The sequence below is a fragment of the Papaver somniferum genome, chromosome 5, assembly GCF_003573695.1.
Source record: "Papaver somniferum cultivar HN1 chromosome 5, ASM357369v1, whole genome shotgun sequence".
Classification (NCBI taxonomy): Eukaryota; Viridiplantae; Streptophyta; class Magnoliopsida; order Ranunculales; family Papaveraceae; genus Papaver; species Papaver somniferum.
Window position 1 is genome coordinate 175,632,388 of NC_039362.1, and position 19,938 is coordinate 175,652,325.

The following is a 19,938-nucleotide window of genomic DNA, read 5'->3' on the forward strand; positions in this document are numbered from 1 at the left end:
TCACACAAAGAGGAAATGATACGGAGAAAATGTAAATATATCTATGTAATTAAGGCAAAACCACTGTGAATGTATGTGTACGTATCCCACTTTTATAAATGGATATTATTTGATTAAAACTGTTATGAAATATATATTAAATTTCGACAGTGTAATGGCCAAAGAAAATATGGGAACCAAAAATTATTCATGGAAGAACCTTAAATAAAACATCTAAAGACTTAAAGGCCTAAATAAATAAAGCCTCCACGTTGAACGGTGAGAAAATCCTCGCTTTCTATTGGTCGAAATAGACTTTTTTTGAGTTTTGTGAAACAAACGTTTTGGCGACACTTGGCAACGTATGATTGGTTTAAAAAAATAGGAAAAAGATTAAAAAAGGAAACCAAATTCAATTTGGAACTTATAGGATGACAATATTTAGGTAAGGACATTTTAGCAACGTATGATTAATTTAAAAATTACAAATTTAAAAGGGAAACTTAAATTAACATGTTTAGAATTTTATGATAGTCCAAATACAATTTGGAAATTGAGTAATTGTTATATTAGGATTATTTTTTTCCAAATTAACATATAAAGGAGAAAAAATCATTATATTTTTTTACGCAGTTTTAAATATGTTTCTGGGTTCACATCTTCTTCAAGAAGCATGTCAAAATCCACCCTAGGTATTAGAGAACAGTTTCTTAGATAAAAATATTGTGTCAAGAAAGATCTGCAACTGAACTCTTCCAGATTCGGAGCACTTAACTTGATAATATTAGCCATAGAATGCGTCAAAAGACTTGTATGGAAATGAGAATATTCAAACTGACAGAATCAACAATCAAATTCCTTTGATTATCAGTTTGTATATCACAATCACATATACCTAACGTTTCAAGAACCGGACAACTTGAAAAGAGTCTTGGTTTTACCTATTTCCCATCCACATTTTTCCTAAATCCCATCCCAACTAAAACTGTCAAATTCTGTTTAACTATTTTTAGATTGGGTAGACAAAACCTTAAGATATTCTCTAAGATCCTTCATTTATTTAAAGTCTCACCAGTGCCAGATTAATAGGGTTCTGCAAATAATTTACAAATTACCATTTTAATCAAGTTTGGAGATCGAACTGGTAAAAACAATTCTATTTCTTTACTAGTGTGAACATCTAAAGTAAGAAAAATCCATTGATTTAAATCCAATTGAAACCTAATTGAAAAAGGAATACTAAGGACAATAATATGTTTCCCTAATTCCAAAAACGAAAAATCCAATAAAAAAATATTGAATAATCAATCTAACTATGGTACGAATCCTTAATTAGATCATGTGATATGGACATGTATACCGGTGATATAGGCGGGCATGAGTTATCCTTTACCTTCAAGCATATGCATCATGGAAATTAAGAATGGATATCAGATGACGGTATAATACATTTAGGAGATCCATAAACTTGATACTGTCGCAAACTAAACACATATGATTGCTGCGTATTAACGGACGTTCATAGTAGTTGCAAGAAATAGTTGGGTTAAAATTTGAGAGAAAGGAAGAATGAAGTTGGTAGTTGATGAGTTTAATTTGTGAGTTTTGTTTACCCAACCTAGAAAAGGTTACACAAAATTTTATTTATTTAGTTGGGATGGGATTTAGGAAAAGTGTGGATGGGAAATAGGTAAAACCAGAGTCTTTTAGATAATTCTACATTGGTGATTGATAACCCAACCAACTACATTTCTTTAAGCTGAGGTAAACTCATTGAACTTGGTAGAATAATATCTGCATATCTAGCATTTCCATACATTTCTATTGCCAACTTTCTCAGTGATTTACAATTGAGGATATGGTGAGGAATTTCATATGCCAAATTATGACGCTGACTGATAATTATACTTAAATCTTGAACATTATACTCAACAGCAAAAAGGCACCATCTATTAACATTCACAGCCACTGAATCATGATATGTAGTGTTCTCCCAATGCACACATAACCTCTGAATATCAATGTCTTTGCGGCGAAAAATGAATATCATGTCTACAAACATTACAAAACTATATGTTTTGTCATTCGAAAATGAACTCTGATTGAAATCTAGAGAAGGGAGAGATTTCCAAATATTAATCCATCTTTTCGACAAAACACTAGTCTGGACAGCATATTTAGTATCATTGAAAGACATGATAAGGTGAATTAGGTTATATCATGTAACCTACTGAATCTATCTTCCCCATTAAAATACGGGGATGCATTTCTCTTTTCTTTCATTGTGTCAGGAAATTAAACCTTAATGAAAACCCCCCAAATCATTTGGTTAGAACCCTAATCTCCAATTTTGCAATGAACAAATCCCACTCTGAGCACAAACAAAAACCCTAAAACTCCAATTTCGCATAGAATTATTTATTCTTTGTAGTTGAAAAAAACAGAATCAAAAGATGGAAAAAGTACCTACTGAGCGTAAAACTGGCTGATCTGATCAAGTGTAAACTGTGTAATTTCCTTTTTACCTTAAACTCCAAAATATGGAAAAGGAAGTCTTGAAGTGAAAACCCCACCAAATTCTAAACTCTATGAACATGTAGAAATGGGTGAGATTGAAGAAGTACTTTTGGTAACTCGAGCAGACATCGAAAAACTCACAAATGTGCTGTTCTTCTTCAAAGCCTAAATGGATTGCATGAATAATGAATCCTGAGCAGAACTGAAATAAATAAGAAGTTCAGTAATTTTAGACTTCTAAATTCACTATCTGATTTTCAAGAATGGAAATGCACTCATGGCAAATTCAACAGCTGACTTAATAGCTAAAGAGGCATATAATTCTGTTTCAAAAAAAATTAGCTGTCAAGATTCTCCTTCATGGTTAACAGCCTCAATTGAGGCAGGCAGACAATATAGTTTGATTTCTAGTTAATTCAATAAAATCTCCATTCCTAATAAAAAAAAAAAAAAACTCTTAAATAACAAAAGTATAACCTCTTCTTGAGTGTAAGTGTATCAATCTACGAGCACCCAAGGAGACTAGACTATGAGTATGAACCACTGGTCGAAAATTATCACCCTCAAATCCTTTCTTCCGAACTATCTTATAAGTATACAAATCCAAATCCAAAAGCAAAAGTGTGTCAATCTGTCTAACTAGCAATTTTCCATCCTTCATCTTCACAACTTCCACATCAAAGCTATTTGGATTAGATGAGAAATATTTCGGCATAGAGTGTTGGGGAAGGGTCACAGTATGTGTTTTATCCCAGCTATTTGTTGCGCTGTTTAGAACCCATAGCACAAATTCAGCCTTTGGCAAATAAATATTTGAAGAAACAAGACATAAACCCAGTTTCCCTTCCATCTCTATTAACTGCATATCATCATGCTTATTATTACGACCAGGATCATCACATGAAGCACCACCATGCCGCATCGTGCTAAACTTATTTGTTCCGATTTCGTATGCCAAAATGGAATTTGAACAAGTAAACCCAGGGTCCTGAAAGTCGCTGTAAATTGTGTCAACCATCCAATACAAGATCCCATTTATGATTGTTGGGGGTCTTTCACTTCTTGGCATATATGAGTGTCTGCCAATATGTCTCCGTGATCCAAAGCTTAGTATGTCAAAAGCATACCTTCCACTTCCACTTCTACCAAGTGCCAAATACATAAGAAGCACCTCGTATTCCTTGTTGTGAGGATTGAAATAAAATCCACATACCTTGAAGTTACGACCATCCATGGTAATAGTCACCTGTTCTTTTGTTGTAGGATTCCATATGACAAAAACGGATCTCCATGATGAGGAACCATCTTTGTTCTTAAATAAAAGAAGCCCGTCATAAGAATTATAAAGCATGAGCGGATAATCTCTCTCCGTATAGCGCAAATCAAGTTTCAGTTTTTCTTTCTTAATTTTTGCATGCTCGTCGATGAAACAAAACGTCAACTCTCGGTCACTAGATTGTGAAAAGGATTGCAGAGCTATGACAGAAGTGGCTTGATGATCAAGGTGTGCGCGAACAAAGAAAGGAGTGCACGTTGGCACCCGAAAACACATTCTGCTGGGAGTCTAATAAGTATGTCGATGATATGATGAGGGAGATTGAGGAGAGTTTTTTCAACTGCTGGTAAATGATAAGTTGAGTTATTAACAACTGGTAGAAAACAGCGAGTGACGGGGATTTCTACAGATGGCTGATAAACAAGAGGATTTTCAACGAATGTGCCATCGGTAACTGATGAGCAATCAACAAAAGGATTAGGATTGTAAACTAAATTGAGATCAGGAACAACTCTGACATCCGGTAGAGGCCTGTCAACTGCTTTACGTTTTTTAGACCTTGTCTGCATTCTGAAAATACAACATAAGCTACCAAGTCGAAGATCCAGAAACAAATTTACAACACTAACCTCTTAAAGGATGGACGATGATGAATATTATACGTAATGGCGGTCTATGCAGTGAGTTGTATCGCCTCTGACTTCTAAAGCTCCATTAACCAGATGATTGTAATGGGTAAACAAAGCTCGATCGAACTTTAGGGTTCAGTTAAATCTTAACAGCTTATATATAACTCAAACTTTCCTTACAGGCAGGTTTTTATTCTTAACTCAAACCCTCATATTTCCCCTATTAGAATAGCCTGTAGGCACGTGGATTTCCGTCCACTCATGATATGAGTATGAGAGTTAAGATAACAAGACATAAACCCAAGTGCCCTTCCATGCATATATTTATGCCATCACCTAGGGTAATAACATATGGCAGGTAGAATCTATACAGAACCCAACAAATCTGGTGCTGACTCAAATCAAATATCCCCAAGTCAAAAAGTAAGAAAAATTATAATCTGACTTCGACTGATTCAGATGCCAAGTCAGACTCAAATTCTGAAACAGACCCAACTCAACAGAGGGGTTAACTCTCAACGACACTAGATGTCAAAAGCAATTAATAAACGTAACATTCACCCACTTGTTTGTAAGTGAACACAACCACATCGCATTTCTTAATAGAATATTACTTTGTCCAAATTGTGGCAAACAACTATTGGCTGATATCGTGGGCGGTTGACACGTGCCACTTTGGAAAAAGGAGTGAAAAAGCTGAAAGTACTTGAAATGAGAAAGAAAAAGAAAAAAAAATTGTAAAACAGATTTCAATGCCAAATCTGTGTGAGTAAGTGACTGTAGTGGTGGTGGTGGAAAATGGAAGCTGTTTTTGTAACTGCAACTAACAGTTTGCTTTCTACATCTTCTCCACTTCAAAACAATAAGAAATGTGCAACTAATTTGAAGTTTTTATCACCATCTTCTTCTAGAAATTACAAGAAAATCTCATGTCAAGTTTCAAAATCAAAAGGTGAGACTGAAGGGAGAAACACCATGAACAGCAGCAGCAGTACTAGTAGCAGTGGTGGTGGAAAAATGGATGAGTATAATACAGCTATGAAGAAGATGATGAGAAACCCTTATGAGTATCACCATGATCTTGGTAAGCAATTAACAAACCCCATTTGTTTATTTCAATTTTTCTATGTATGTTTAGGTAGAAATTTTGAGAATGTTTGAGGATTTTAGACATTTTAGTTGTGTGGGTTTCTTTGATTTGTGGAAATGTGTGGTGTAGGAATGAACTATAAACTTATACTTGATAATTTGATTGTGGGATCTCAACCACAGAAGCCTGAGGATATAAATCATTTGAGAGAGGAGATGAGTGTTGCTTACATTTTGAATTTGCAACAAGACAAAGATGTTCAGTTTTGGGGAATTGATTTGCAATTGAATGTTGATAGATGTAAAGAAATCGGTATTCGCCACATGAGAAGACCTGTAAGTGAATTTTGTTTTCCCCTTTTAAGTTTAACCTGGGAGTCTGTAATGTATGTTATCTGATTGGATTTTGGGATTGGGAATTGGATTTTAGGCGAAAGATTTCGATGGGGATTCTTTAAGAAGTGGATTACCTAAAGCTGTTTCGTCATTAGAATGGGCTGTTGAAGAAGGAAAAGGAAGAGTTTATGTGCATTGTACTGCTGGATTGGGAAGGGCACCTGCTGTTGCAATTGCTTATATGTTCTGGTTTTGCGATATGAATGTAAGTCTTTAATTAGCCTCACTTGTCCTGTTTTGTATACTGCATTTGTTTCATTGAAGCAGCCTAGCATATTGTTATGCTTGTTCCTTGCAATGCTTCATCTGAAAATCAAGTTAGAGCTTTAATATGGGTCGAGCTGTACATACCCCAAACTTTCTTGTATAACTAGCTCTTCTGAGATTGTTACTGCTTTGCTAAACATGTGCTTAAGAATCTCGAACTTCAAGCATTCTTATTATGTTTGGTGTCCTGCATCAGCTGAATACAGCTTATGAGACGCTTACTTCAGTGAGGCCTTGTGGACCAAACAAGAAAGCAATACGTGCAGCTACATATGATCTTGCTAAGAACGATCCGTGGAAAGAACCATTTGAGAACCTTCCAGAACATGCTTTTGAGGACATAGCACCTTGGGAGAGAAAGCTAATTCAAGATCGAGTCCGTGCTCTACGTGGCACATGAAAGAAAATGCAGGTGTGTTATATGTTTCATGCTTGTTTCCTCAAATGTGTGAATTTTGGTGAATTCTTTTCAACTGAATGAAAAACATTAGTCCTGTAAGTCAGCAAGTGCAGTTTCCTTCTTGTTACTTGGCCAGGTCAAAGCCAATATTTTGATTTATCATGCTTGCTGTTCTTCTTCTCTTGGCCTATAACATGCTAAGATCTTTCGGTTAGAAATATGGAAAGAATCATGACCGCAGTTTATTCAAACTTTGATATCTGAATTGCCCGTATTCCATTTTATTTATTATGAAAGATATATCAACTGGCTTTTTTACGGGTACTGGCAGGGAAACATATGCTCTGCTAACTTCAACGTAAGGAATGATTCAAAGCTGCTGCGCCTCCAAGACGTGCGCCCATTTCAGAGCTAGTGTGCTTGTATTGCACTCCACAGTAATCTATTGCACCTTTGTTTACCATACTCTATATATTTAAAAACACCGATTTCAATCGACTGTACTCTGTAATTGTCTAATAAAGGAGCTACAGTTTAGTATTGATTGCAGTTCTGCAGAAACAATGATAGCATATTTGTTTCATCTTCTTCATACGTTTCTTGTTTTTCTATTATGTGTTACTTGTGCATATTACATAAATTAGTGTATTACAACGGCCCAAACTATCCCGATTCTGAATCAAATCAAAGCTGATCATTGAAACAACAATTCTTAATAAACTGAGAAAAATCCCATGGCAAATCTCATCTTTGGGAGTTGTGATTTATGGCATCCCAAGCCTAGAAAATTAGAACTACATCTTCAAGGATGCCAAAAATCTTGAGACTCATTTGGTGTGTTTGGAACTAAAACAGGCCATTGGACCTCCGCCCCAGGAAAAGTCCCAGGAAAAGTGATACTTTCGGTTTTTGGGACGGATGGAGTTTCACCGATGACCGTCAAAGTTACCATTTCTTTTACCATAACGGATAGGAATACTGAAAATTACCGTGGTGTAAAAGGGGTGTAATAATGTTTGTCAAAGAAGTTTCTCACGTTACATTCTGCATGCATTTCTTCCAACATTTGGAGCAACAAACAAATATTCGTCAGATTGGGTCATTTCAAATTGGGGGTTTGGGGTTTTCAATTCTGCTGCTCAAGATTCAAGACTTCAACGTTTGGAGATTAAGCAATTACATTTCAACATCAGCCATTTCTAAACTCAATAGGTACTTCTTTTTACTTCTGGGTTTTTCAGCTATTACGAAGATGAATGGTAGAGATGTTGAATAGCATACTGTTTCTAATTGATTAAGCTTTTTTAGGGCTTATTATACCAAATTTGATTTTGGGGTTTTCTTGATTTGAATGCTTGTAAAGTTAGTTCGTTACAATCGGAGATAAGGTTTGATTTGAGTTTTGTGACCAAATGTTGTTCTGTATTCGTATATTGGTTGAGAATCTTCAAATCAGAAACATGAAATTGATTGGGTAGTGAATGGTTTGAGGCATTAAGAGTTTCTAAGAGGTTTGGGAATTCTTTGGTTTTGTTTAGCTAAGAATTTTTGAGAGATTTTAGAGAATTTCTAAAGTGTTGAAGGAGATTATACAGAAGCAATGTCAATCAGCAGGATTCCAGGTGATATTTGCAAGTCAATCATCTCAAGGTTACCAGTAAGATCTGTATTAGCATGCAAATGTGTATGCAAGAGTTGGTTATGTTAGAGAAAATGAGTTTATAAAATAGTTTGGTTTTTGGTCCTGGTGGGATTGGAACTTAGGATCTATTGGTCACTAAGGGCACTAGCTCATTTTCACTATTTGCGCAATTGTTGTTGAGGTCGTAAGAGTGGGCAAGTACTGTAATGCTAACAGTGCTTGCAACGGGCAGTTTTATCCTGGATACGAACTTGACCACAGGGTATAGGCATCACTCATTCTTGAGGCGTACCGGTCAAATATCGTGTTAAGGACAGCGTGTTGAACACGTGACTCTGTCCTCTGTTTGCAGTCCAATCGAGTGTCTATTTATTTTCCAGAAATTAATCCTTTTATTCTTACATCTTTCTAACATCTTTCTTGAGTGTTTTATTGTTACAGACGCAACAGGTTAAACCTAATTTCTAATTCAGATGATTTCGTGCAAATGCATCTTGATTTCCGTAGACAAAACTCTACTTGTCCAATGCTTGTTGGTGTTGGTGAACAAGGGAAGAATACTCGAATACGCTCAATTGGTTATGATACGTTAGAATCATTATTACTGCCTGAAATTGAAGATGAGAATGATAATGCTGTTGAAGAAGACAATTTATCGTCAAAACTGAGTGGGATTGATGGTTATGCAGCTCAAATGGATTATCCGTTCAAAGAATTAGGTCTTATGGTTGATTTATTTGGTTCTTGTAATGGTTGTCTATGCCTACGGTTTCAAGAACAATTTTTTTGTCTTTGGAACCCAGCAACCAGAGAATACCCGAAGTGCCACAAAGATACAGTTACAGCGTCGTCAAACAATATGCTTTTGTCTATGATCCTATGGCTGATGATTACAAGTTCATGATTGCTGTATCCTCTGAAAAAGAAACAAGTTTAGTCCATGTGTATTCGTTAGTATCAGATTCATGGAAGAGCTTTCTAGTACCTTATATTTTCATTTTATCCTATCAAAAGTCTGGGGTACTGTTTAATGGAGATCTTCATTGGTTAGCCTTTTGCCAATCCAAGCATTGCATAGTCTCTTTGGATGTTGGGAATGAGAAATTCAAAGAAATTCAACCACCATCAGAATGTTTAAAACTTATTCTTGTGGGGGTATTGGAAAAATGCCTTTGTGTACTTGTCGAAGATGAAAACGATGCTATTGATATATGGGCAATGCAAGTTTATGGAGATCCAAAATCATGGAATAAACATTATTCCATCACCCATGAGATAATAACAAGTAGACTTTCCCTTCAATACTCTTTTCTGAGGTTTATGTGGTCCTTTAAAAACGGTATTATTCTATTCATGGATTCGAGTAACCTAGTTTTATATGACCCAAACCATGGGACTGCTATTGAACGGAGACTGAGCCACATTTCAGTAGAGAATTATTCAGAAAGCTTAGTTTCATTAAACTCTGGTACCTATGTCCAAGGAACAACTGTAAATAATGTCAAAGGAAGAACGGTAAATAGTGCTTACGTGGAGCTTCAGGTATTAAATTTACAAGATGCATTGTCTCGTATAACTCTGTTATTCTTACTAATTATCAATGTAACTTATAGTGCGTAATATATTTGTGATTGTAAGATTGTTAGGAAGAAAAACTCGGTTCTTGAAGCACGTAATGCTGAACTTGAAACACGTGATGGGCAACTGGTTGCTAGTAACGCTGAACTACACAGGAAGCTCCACGAGTCTCAAGTAGCATATCAAAACCTAGAACAACATGTGAATGCTCAGGTTTGTGTTACCTTTCATCATCTTTACTTGTGTGAATTTCTACAAATAGAGGCTAGTGTCTCAGACTCTCAGGCTAAGAAATAACAGCTGATTATGCTAATCGAAGCATGAAAAAAATGAATGTTGGGATCCAAGTTTTTGTTTGGCTTGTTGGTTTCATTTTGTGGTAAAAGAAATTCTGTGTTTTCTTAATTGCTATGTGATTTTGACTTTAATCACCATTTTGTGGTAAAAGGAATGTTGGCATCCAAGCTGCAGTCATGATAGGATACAAAGAATATCACCATTGACTTTAATGTTGAATGCATAATTGTGTTGGTTTTCTGGGGAAAATTGGTAAAAAAATAAAATTTTGTAGATAACTATTTTATTGTTAGAAATTCTTATAATTTTGACGTTGAACTGTATTTTCGGAGATATACGAGCATAGTGGTGTTGCTCGTATAGAGCTCCAGGAACTCTAGTGGTGAAGGTGGAAGCAAAGACTTTGTAAATTTGAACTTTATCTTCTATTGAATTGAATCTTACTTGCTTACAATTGGTGTAGGATCTGCCTATTTATAGGCAATACAAACCGACTACAGACTGTCTAGAACTCTCTCTAGTATTCTAGTATAAGACCCTCTCTAAAATACTCTATCTGCTAACAACCTTTCTATAACGAGGACTTTGACTGACCTCACATTCTCTAGAACATTCTGTTAGCCAACTGTAGCACATTCTAGAGTGCTTGTGTTCGACAATTTTCTATACTTCTTTGGAACATTCTAGACTATTACAAATTACATGTTCCAACACCTCCTCTTAATTTGTATTGGTCTTTGATTTTGATCTCACCCAATCTTGACTCGCTCTTAGCTGCTTATGCTCGTCGTTGCCTTCCCATGCTCGTAGTGTATTCATTTCGGACTTGTCGTCACATTGAAACCAGCTCGCCTTCGTAGTGTCTCCATATCCTGTTTTAGATCTTCTTTGTTGACCTGGCATTTTCGCAGCCTGTTCCTTGTAGATTCAGAGCCTCTGTCTTGTGTCAATTATCTCCTTCTCCTTCATGGTTTAGATCGAACTTGACAGTCTTAAATTCAGAGGCTTTGCCTTCTGTTGATATTCCTCGCCTTTCACAAAACTTGACCATCGTAGGTTCAGAGGTTCCGCCCACTCAACTTTATGAGTAGAATATTTTTACAGGATGACTCTCACTTTTGCCATCTCTGTTATTTGAGGAGGCATTTCTTTGATGCTCTTCCCTCAAATTTTCTTTAGAAATGCACTCTTTGGTGCATCTCCTGCGAGGATGGAAACTTCTCTTCTTATTTTTGTTATTTATTTTTCTTTAATGGAAGGAGGTGAAACTTATACATTTCTTACTTGTATTTTATGTTATATGGAGACTTATCATTTCTAGGAACTACTTCAACTTCACGAGCTGCTATGTTCTTTTCATATTTTTCTAAACTTAGAATTGGGTGATAACTAGATTTTATTGGGGGTTGTAAAATAAGTAGTGAACTTGGATAGCTGAGACGTACCTTGCGTCATCTATTGTGTGGAATTATCACCTTCAGCTTGTAGCGGAAACTTTAGCGCCCATTTGGATCGAACTCGCTCTGATACCATGTTAGAAATTCTTATAATCTTGACGTTGAACTATATTTTCGGAGATATACGAGCACAGGTGTGCTCGTATAGAGCTCCAGGAACTCTAATGGTGAAGGTGGAAGCAAGGACTTTGTAAATTTGAACTTTATCTTCTATTGAATTGAATATTACTTGCTTACAATTGGTGTAGGATCTGCCTATTTATAGGCAATACAAACCGACTACAGACTGTCTAGAACTCTCTCTAATATTCTAGTATAAGACCCTCTCTAGAATACTCTATCTGCTAACAACCTTTCTACAACGAGGACTTTGACTGACCTCACATTCTCTAGAACATTCTGTTAGCCAACTGTAGCACATTCTAGAGTGCCTGTGTTCGACAATTTTCTATACTTCTTTGGAACATTTTAGACTATTACAAATTACATGTTCCAACATTTATACCTACACTATGTTTATAGAGAAAGGCCTTGAAAGCTGGTGCAGCCATGTTATCAAGTCTGTCAGAAAGCTCAAATTTCGAAGATGAGAGTCTCACTGTGCAGCAGGGAGTTGAGAAAGAGCAGGCTAAACGTGTTCCATTAGCGGTTGGTGGTGCTCTGGAGCCTTACCAAATAACAGGTATGAATTGGTTAAAGTTCAAGGGGTCTAGACATAATTGTTTTTAGGATGTTCATATTTCTTGGAATGGTATAGAAATAATTACGAAATCAGCTGAAGACTCAGTTATATAATACTAAACCGTTGTTGCTTCATTTTATGGTCATTTATTGCTTCATTTTTTTTCCCGTGGTCGATGGTTCTTGGTGGACTATTCCAGATAGACTCAGTTTTATACCAAACTGTTGTATTGGTCCTTCTATGATGATATATACGTTGAGAACTTGCTAAAATATACTAGGAGTGCTTCTCATGCATTGTTGGCAAATGGAATTTTGAACCCCGCAGTTATGATGCTTTTGTATAGCCATAAGTTAGGAGCTGGTAGGAAGTATCCTTTGCTGTGAAATGGACTGAACTATATGTGTCCCAAATCATAACTTATCCTTAAAGTAGGAAGGGTTAGTATCTATATGCAGGTAGATTGAAGAAATCTGTTTCGTTTTCAATTTCATTTATATTTTCTGTTAGCTAGTTTAGATCCGTAGAGTGTAGAGGTATCATTGCCAGACAGTCTTTATCTTTTACTGCTACTATATAGTAGTTCTATCAATATTTTTCATTGTCTCTTCACTCTCTTGCAGTATTGCTTGTTGAGATCTGACTTCTGTAAATACATTAGTTATCTTGTCTACGAGCTTTCTTTCTTTATAGATTAATAGATGAATGATCATGTTCTTTTCTGTCTTTTGTAAATGCAATTCAGTGAGTTGATGGTTACTAACTTTCTATCTTTATAGATTAGTGAATATGATGGGGTGATTATGGAATGTCACAAACACACACTTAGAGACGAACTAGTAGTATGACACCATGACTTCCTCTGGTGTATGGTTATAGGTCTGGATGTTTACATCGAAATAATCCGTTTTTCTCATTGTAGAGGTATCTAAAACTCGCTCCATTTCCACGGATTCTTACCAAACAATGACTGTAAACAGGCTGCGTGCCCTTCTAAAGGAAAGAGGTTTGATGGTGAAAGGAAAGAAGGTAACAATCAAAAAACTTTCGTTTGTTGTTTTAACTTCTCCTCGTTGTGTACAAGTTTAAAACGGGTACCTAGCTAAAGTTGGTGAAGAAAACCTATCGAACAACTTATGCATTTGTTGTTTTAACTTCTCCTCTAAAATTTGATCAATGACTCTTAGAAATATACTAGTGGTGGCTGGAGATGTTCAGATTAGTGAGGTTTATACAGTCTCAATGAGAAAGAGAAGCATTTACTGTTACGACTTACAAACAGCGTTGGAAATTCAATAGAGCATGACGATCTTTATAAATACCTTTGTGAATGTATATGGTTCATTGATTGATATACCTTGAAACTTTTGTAGGATGAGCTGGTTGCACGTCTGAGGGAATTTGAGAACCTTCTTTTGAGGATATAGCACCTTGGCAGAGAGTTATTTCAAGAATCGAGTCCGAGCTCTACTTGAGATCCAAAGCTACTGCGCCTCCAAGACGCACGACACTTCAGTTTCTACTTTGTTTACCATACCCTATATAAAAACATCGGATATTTTATAACAAGGGATCAGTCTGCTGAAACAAATGTTTCTTCTTCTTCATATGTTTCTTAGTTTGTTCTTGTTTTTCTGTTGTCTCTTACTTCTGCATACTGAGCCCAATGGGCCAGTTTCTGCTTAATTGGCCAACTATGCCTTCAAAGTTCAAACCCACACATAAACCAACTCTGTGGGATTATGTTGAATTTGATTATGATATGATGAAAGGGGAAATTAGGGGGAGACCCAAAAAACAAATATTCTCATTTTCAGGCCCACAATTAATTTTGTATACCGTGACACCCATAATTATTTCTCTGACACTCAAAATTATCCAAAATTATTAAGAATTAATACATAACTCGTTATGCATACTATTTTTTAGGCATAACTCGTTATGCGGCCTAATTTTTTAGGGGTATAATTGGCAACGCAACTTGGATATAACATATCTAAAAATCCGCGCCTTGGAATTTTTCAAATTTCATATCGTTGGAAATCTTTTTAAGAGAGCAACGCAACGAGTACAAACAACAATATTAAATTTTTGTTTTTCACGAAAAAATCGGAGATGATCATCATTTTAGGCAAAATTTCGAAAACTGACTACATAACCATTATGCAGCCACCAAAAAAGATGCATAACACATTCTGCAGACGCATAACGAATTATGCAACCATTTTCTCAACTGCATAACAAATTATGCATCTGCATAACAAAGTTATGCATCTATAACAAGTTATGTATCCATTGTTTTAGTTGATTTTAGTGCGTACATAAAAAATTGATGCATAATGCATTATGCAAACATATTTTCGGATGCATAACAGGTTATGCATCTATTTTCTCGATGCATAAAAGATTGTGCAACAAATTTCTCGATGCATAATGCATTATGCAGCCATATTTTCGGATGCATAACAGGTTATGCATCAATTTTCACGACTGCATAACATGTTATGCAGATATTATTGTAGGTGCATGACAAGTTGTGCAGTCTTTGTTTTTATTGGTTTCAATAGTGATGAAAAAGTTGATGCATAACGTGTTATACAACCGTTTTCTGGACTGCATAACAAGTTATGCAACAAATTTTGTAGATGCATAACAGGTTATGCATCCATTTTCATAGCTGCATAACAACTTAAAACAACACCAAACAGACTAAAAACAAAATATGATCTTGACATGTTATGCAGTCATAAAAAACTCTATCCGATGCTGAAAAAAATTGGTACCCAAGTTAGCTCACCCTACTGGTTTATAATTAACGCCACATCCGTTGCAAACAACCCTTGTACTCATCCCACAAACGCACAACAAACTAGCAAGGAAACGGTGCGGTCAAGCAGCTGCAGCTGGTTATGTTCTTGTTGTTTAGCATTGACCAAATCTTCCACAGCACTAACCAAATCTCCTAACGGATTATGCAGCGCGGCTAAGGGCACCTTCTATCGGCTATTGCATATCACCACAACCTGCAGAGCTCGAGCCTGTATTTAACCATGATCTGCAGACACTAAACAGACCAACACCAGCAACGGACCCCAGTATTTGTCTCTCAATTTCTAGTAAACATCGTCCACCATTTCTTTAGCCTCTGTGTACAGCATCACATCCCACTCATTTGTTTAATCCTAGTGGACCTGACGTGCTTGATCTCAACTCTTTATATTCAGTTCTTCTTTTTGAAATCAAGTATTTTTTGCCAAAAACAATGAATACCCATGAAAGTTTAGTCCTTTTTTTTCTTTGTTTCAGACTTTGATAAAAAAAACAGAAAGAAAAAGACCAGTTGTTTCTGAAGTACTTTGAATGAATGGAACCTAGAGAAGGAGGAGGAGGAATAAACATAAACCCACATTCAAAATCAAGATCAAAACAGACCCAGATTGTTGAAATGGAAGAAACCCATAATCATAAAGCAGCATCAGAAGTTAAAGATTTCAATATAGTAGTAGCAGGAGATCAGAAAGATGATCAGCAGCAAGGAAGTTTAAAGAAATAATTAGCACCACAAAGAAGTTCAAATAAAGATAGACATACTAAATTTGATGGTAGAGGCAGAAGAATAAGGATGTCATCTTTGATATTAGCTCCAAAAGTACCTTGCTGGTAGCGATTCTTTGTTCTTCATCTTCATCCAAAAAGGGTAACCCAAATTAGGCTAAAGCCACCATGTTTCTGTTTTTCAGAGAAAATCCTTAAATGGGTTTGTAAAACAAGGTTTGATAATCATAGATCTACAGCTAAAACTTGTTTTTCAATGAAGTAATTTCGTATTTTATGAAAGAGATCGAGGGGAAAGAGAGAAGAAGAAGAGCACGATGAACATATAAAATCTCACGATTAAATTTAATTTCAATAATTTTGGGTCCGGGAATAATTTTTTCCTAGAAAATGGTTGCGCGCCTTTAGATTTCCGGGCGTGGGTTTCAGAGTTGAAGAAATTGGAAAAATGGGTCTCCCTGTAGTTTTCACATGATGAAATGCCACTACCTCGAATAGCTCTTTGTTATGCATCTTCTCCAGAGTATGGGGGTGTGGGATGACTGTCTTGTAGCCTGAAAAATGAACGGATTTCGGGTTTTCCACCGTACACCTTTAGAAATTACCAGTCACAAATCTTACAAAAGAAAACTTCAGTAAGAAACTGGTCGCCATGGTTTATCAAAGGGATACCAAACATCGTAGAAATTTGTATCCCCCTTTTGATAGTTCCACATTTTGGCACTGGAGATCTGGGATCAAATCCCAGCAGACACAATTCAATTTTTGCAATTCATTTTTTTTATCCCTCCTTTCAGCTGACAAAACTTTGAACACCTTCCAGAACATGCTTTTGAGGATATAGCTACCTTAGGAGAGAGAGTTATTTCAAGATCGATCTTTACATGCACGCCGCTTCAAATCCAAAGCTATTGCGCCTCCAGGACGCACGACGTTTCAGTTTCTACTTTGTTTTCTGCGCAATGTATCACAACTTTTGTTTACCATATCCCCTGTAGTTGCAGGAAAACGTACAACCACACCCCAAAGTATTCTAGACAAGCACTCAAGTAATCATAATGAATTCTTTATTAACTTTCAAGGGTTTACAATTGGATACAATGAATAATAAAGGATTACAATGACTTTACTTCTCTCCAAATAAACTTTCTCTCTCCTAGTTTCTTGTCTAACACTCACTACTAGATCTCTCTCCTCGTGACGACTTCCTTCCTTTATATAGTGATTCCTCATAGTGGATGACAACTAAGAGATCCACTATTTTCGCAATCACTGTGCGATACACTCGTTCACTTACAATCATTCATTCTCGCACAGACTATGCCTCGCATAGAACGTCACACTTTTCTCGTGATTCTGCTGACATCATCCAATATGTCACTGCAATTTTGCCATGTGCGATAGTCCTCGCTTACATTAGATAATCCTTGTTTCGCATACTTATTGATATGTGCGATATCCCATTCCTACATTTTGCCTCTTCTCATTTCGCTTGCAATGTGAAGTGAGCGATATGAGAAATTTCCATCCTATAATATCGCATGTGTATACCTTTTCGCATTCTATTTTGCCGACATTCCTCCGGAATTCCAGTTTTTCTTAATTACGTGTGCATTTTTAACCAATTATTATGTGACACGTCCTTTTAACCGCCTGTTTTTATCCATTCATTCCTCGCATTAATGAAATCTCGAAAAATGAGACTAATCTTTCCTTATATATCTTCTCTCGTCTTCTTCTTTCTTCTTTCTATTTTCTTGTTTCATCTTCTCTGCTACTGTTTTCTCTGATCAAAGCTAAATTTGTTTCATCAAACAATTTTCTTTTTACTTTTTTCTTTTTTACCCATTTCCATTCCCATTCTAAAAATGGCTCCTGCTGGCAAGAAGATGGAGACAGAATTCAACAGGTTGAAGAATGAATTTCATCCGAGAGGTTACTCACTTTCTCTTCCCCCATCGTCTGACTATTCATCCAAGCTCAATCTTCATTTGATCAATTCCGATCAATGGATCCATCAACGAGTTATTGTTTCGTTGGGTCAACTTTCCATTCTTCCAATTCCTTTGTTTAACCCATAAATAACCCTATTCTATGAAATTCTTGCTGATGCTCGATTCGCACGGGGAATATTCCAACTAAGTGGTGATGCGATCAGAATAGCATATGAATATTCTCGTCGCGCAGCTGGTTTAGGGACTTCTTACATTTATGAAGTGCGAAAAGAATCACATCGTGATAAGGTTATCGATCCTACCGAATACACTCTTGATAACTTCTTCAACAATTATTATGTTGCAATTATGAAGAGTAATTTGACTAAATGGGCCGTTCGGTTAAGAAGAAAAGACGGTATTGCTGAAGATAGTAAGATCATGCGAGATGTTGATTGGAATGACAAATCTAACAGTTCTGCTCGCAGATCTAATGACTCAAGATGGCTTAATTTCCCTGCCATTCTAGAAGGTCCTTATATTTCTGGTAAAGCTGAGGATGGCTCTGATATTCCTCTTCCCTAGAAGTTTTCTCCTTACGAACCTTGGAAGTTTTTTCTTTCCGAAGCTGAGTCAAAGAAAGTGGTATGGGGCTTCGCATAAATGTTTTCAGTCTCGCATAATTTCCTTCCAATTTCCTTCTAATGTTCTCAATCTCGCATAATGATCCCATTTTTTGCAGGATGCTAAGAGGACTAAGATTTCACACAATACATCAGCTTCGCAGAATAAGGAAGTAAGAAACACCCTTTTTGATTTTAACAATATTTTTTCCTCTGTTTCTTATCTTTCTTATTCGCGTAGGTGAAATCTTTAGGTGATAAGATCTCAATTAAAGGCAAGAATATTCCTAAAAGTCCTACGTCTAAAGCTTCATCAAAAAGGATGTCTTCAATAGATGAAGTTTCTAGGAAGCGTAAAAGATATGATTCTTCCTCAAGTTCGGAGTCTAGTGAGGATGATACTCTTGTTTCTGATAATTCATCAATTCATTCTTCTTTGAAAGAGTTGTCCAATCTTTTCGTTGGAGATCTTCTGACTGCTGTTGATAATGAGTAATTAAATCGAGATTTTAGAATGGTCTCTAAAATATGTGATGCTCCTACTTTAGATGATTCATCTCTTCGTGGAGTTGCCTCTGCGATAAATTCGAACATCCAATTCGCAATCAGCTCTTTGGTAATATTTGCAACTTTGCTTTTTTGCCTTTTCTGTAGCCTTGCTTTATTCCTAATCGTAACAGTTTCTTTGATTCTCGCAGGGAGCCCGTTTATCTTATGTAATCTCCTTAGAATATCAAAGGAGACTTACTAAACTTGAGAAAGAAAATACCAAACTTAAAGTTGAGAATTCAACAAATTCTGACTTGATTCGCGAGTCCGAGAAAGAAATGACGAACTCATTGGTATGTAGCCTTTATTTCCCTTGTTCTTCTATTTTTATGCGGTAATTCGCATTTCTTATTTTGTTATATTCGCAGGCCTGTATAACCTTTCGGATGAGGCTGCCAATCTTCCTGATGGTGAAACCCTTTTATAACACCTTAATTCTTCTTTTAATAATTATCCCAACCAAGGATTTGAAAATTTGAGTTTGGAGGAACTAAGATTGAAATATGCTGCTCTTAGAAAAATCCATAGATCTTTATTGACTACATTTAATAATTTTAAACATCGTCTTCATGAGAGCCAAGAACAAATTCAAGTTTTGGAAACAAAGAAGAGCTTATTGATGAGAAATATGAGATTGCTCTTAAGGGTGCGAAAGCACTAGAAAAATTCCAAGAATTCATTGTTGAGGTTCAAAAAGAACGTGACTTAGCTTTGAGCGAAAAGAACATCCTTGTCGAAGAAAGAAATTTAATTCGCTCTCAGCTTCTCATAGAAAGCGAAGCCGAATTTAGTTGGGATGCTAGGGTTCTGAATGATGCAAGAGAGAATTTAGCTATTAATGTGAGTCTTCAAGATGAACATTCCGCATTGGTTAAAGACATTGTTTCCAATTATGAAGGTCAAATATTGCTCTTTTAATACTTGTCTTTTCTTTGGAGATAATTTATATATATATATATATATATATCCTAACCTGCTTATTCATATTTCGCAGATAAGGAGAAGAATTATCTTAAGAAGATTGAAGAATTAGAGACTCGCTTAGCTTCTGAAGAAGAGAAGAATAAT

The 19,938-nt window shown here is 36.0% G+C and overlaps 2 protein-coding genes and 1 long non-coding RNA gene across 3 annotated transcripts; 2 read left to right on the forward strand and 1 right to left on the reverse strand.

The window, feature by feature from the left end:
- The first annotated feature begins 5,113 nt into the window (after nt 1–5,113).
- LOC113283750 (phosphoglucan phosphatase LSF2, chloroplastic-like) lies at nt 5,114–7,164 on the forward strand. Its single transcript, XM_026533100.1, has 5 exons — nt 5,114–5,485; nt 5,621–5,826; nt 5,921–6,091; nt 6,350–6,565; nt 6,885–7,164. The coding sequence occupies exons 1-4, from the start codon at nt 5,200–5,202 to the stop codon at nt 6,551–6,553; spliced, it is 867 nt and encodes a 288-aa protein (XP_026388885.1). The 5' UTR covers nt 5,114–5,199; the 3' UTR covers nt 6,554–6,565; nt 6,885–7,164.
- A 1,518-nt stretch (nt 7,165–8,682) lies between these two features.
- Nucleotides 8,683–10,599, forward strand: LOC113280124 (F-box protein CPR1-like). The gene is made up of 4 exons (XM_026528780.1): nt 8,683–8,922; nt 9,006–9,737; nt 9,834–9,986; nt 10,534–10,599. The coding sequence occupies exons 1-4, from the start codon at nt 8,683–8,685 to the stop codon at nt 10,597–10,599; spliced, it is 1,191 nt and encodes a 396-aa protein (XP_026384565.1).
- A 272-nt stretch (nt 10,600–10,871) lies between these two features.
- On the reverse strand, nt 10,872–11,737 carry LOC113278199. Its single transcript, XR_003325358.1, has 2 exons — nt 11,516–11,737; nt 10,872–11,272 (listed from the first exon to the last, which is right to left on the reverse strand). It is a non-coding gene; the product is annotated as an uncharacterized LOC113278199 (long non-coding RNA).
- Nucleotides 11,738–19,938: the final 8,201 nt, after the last annotated feature.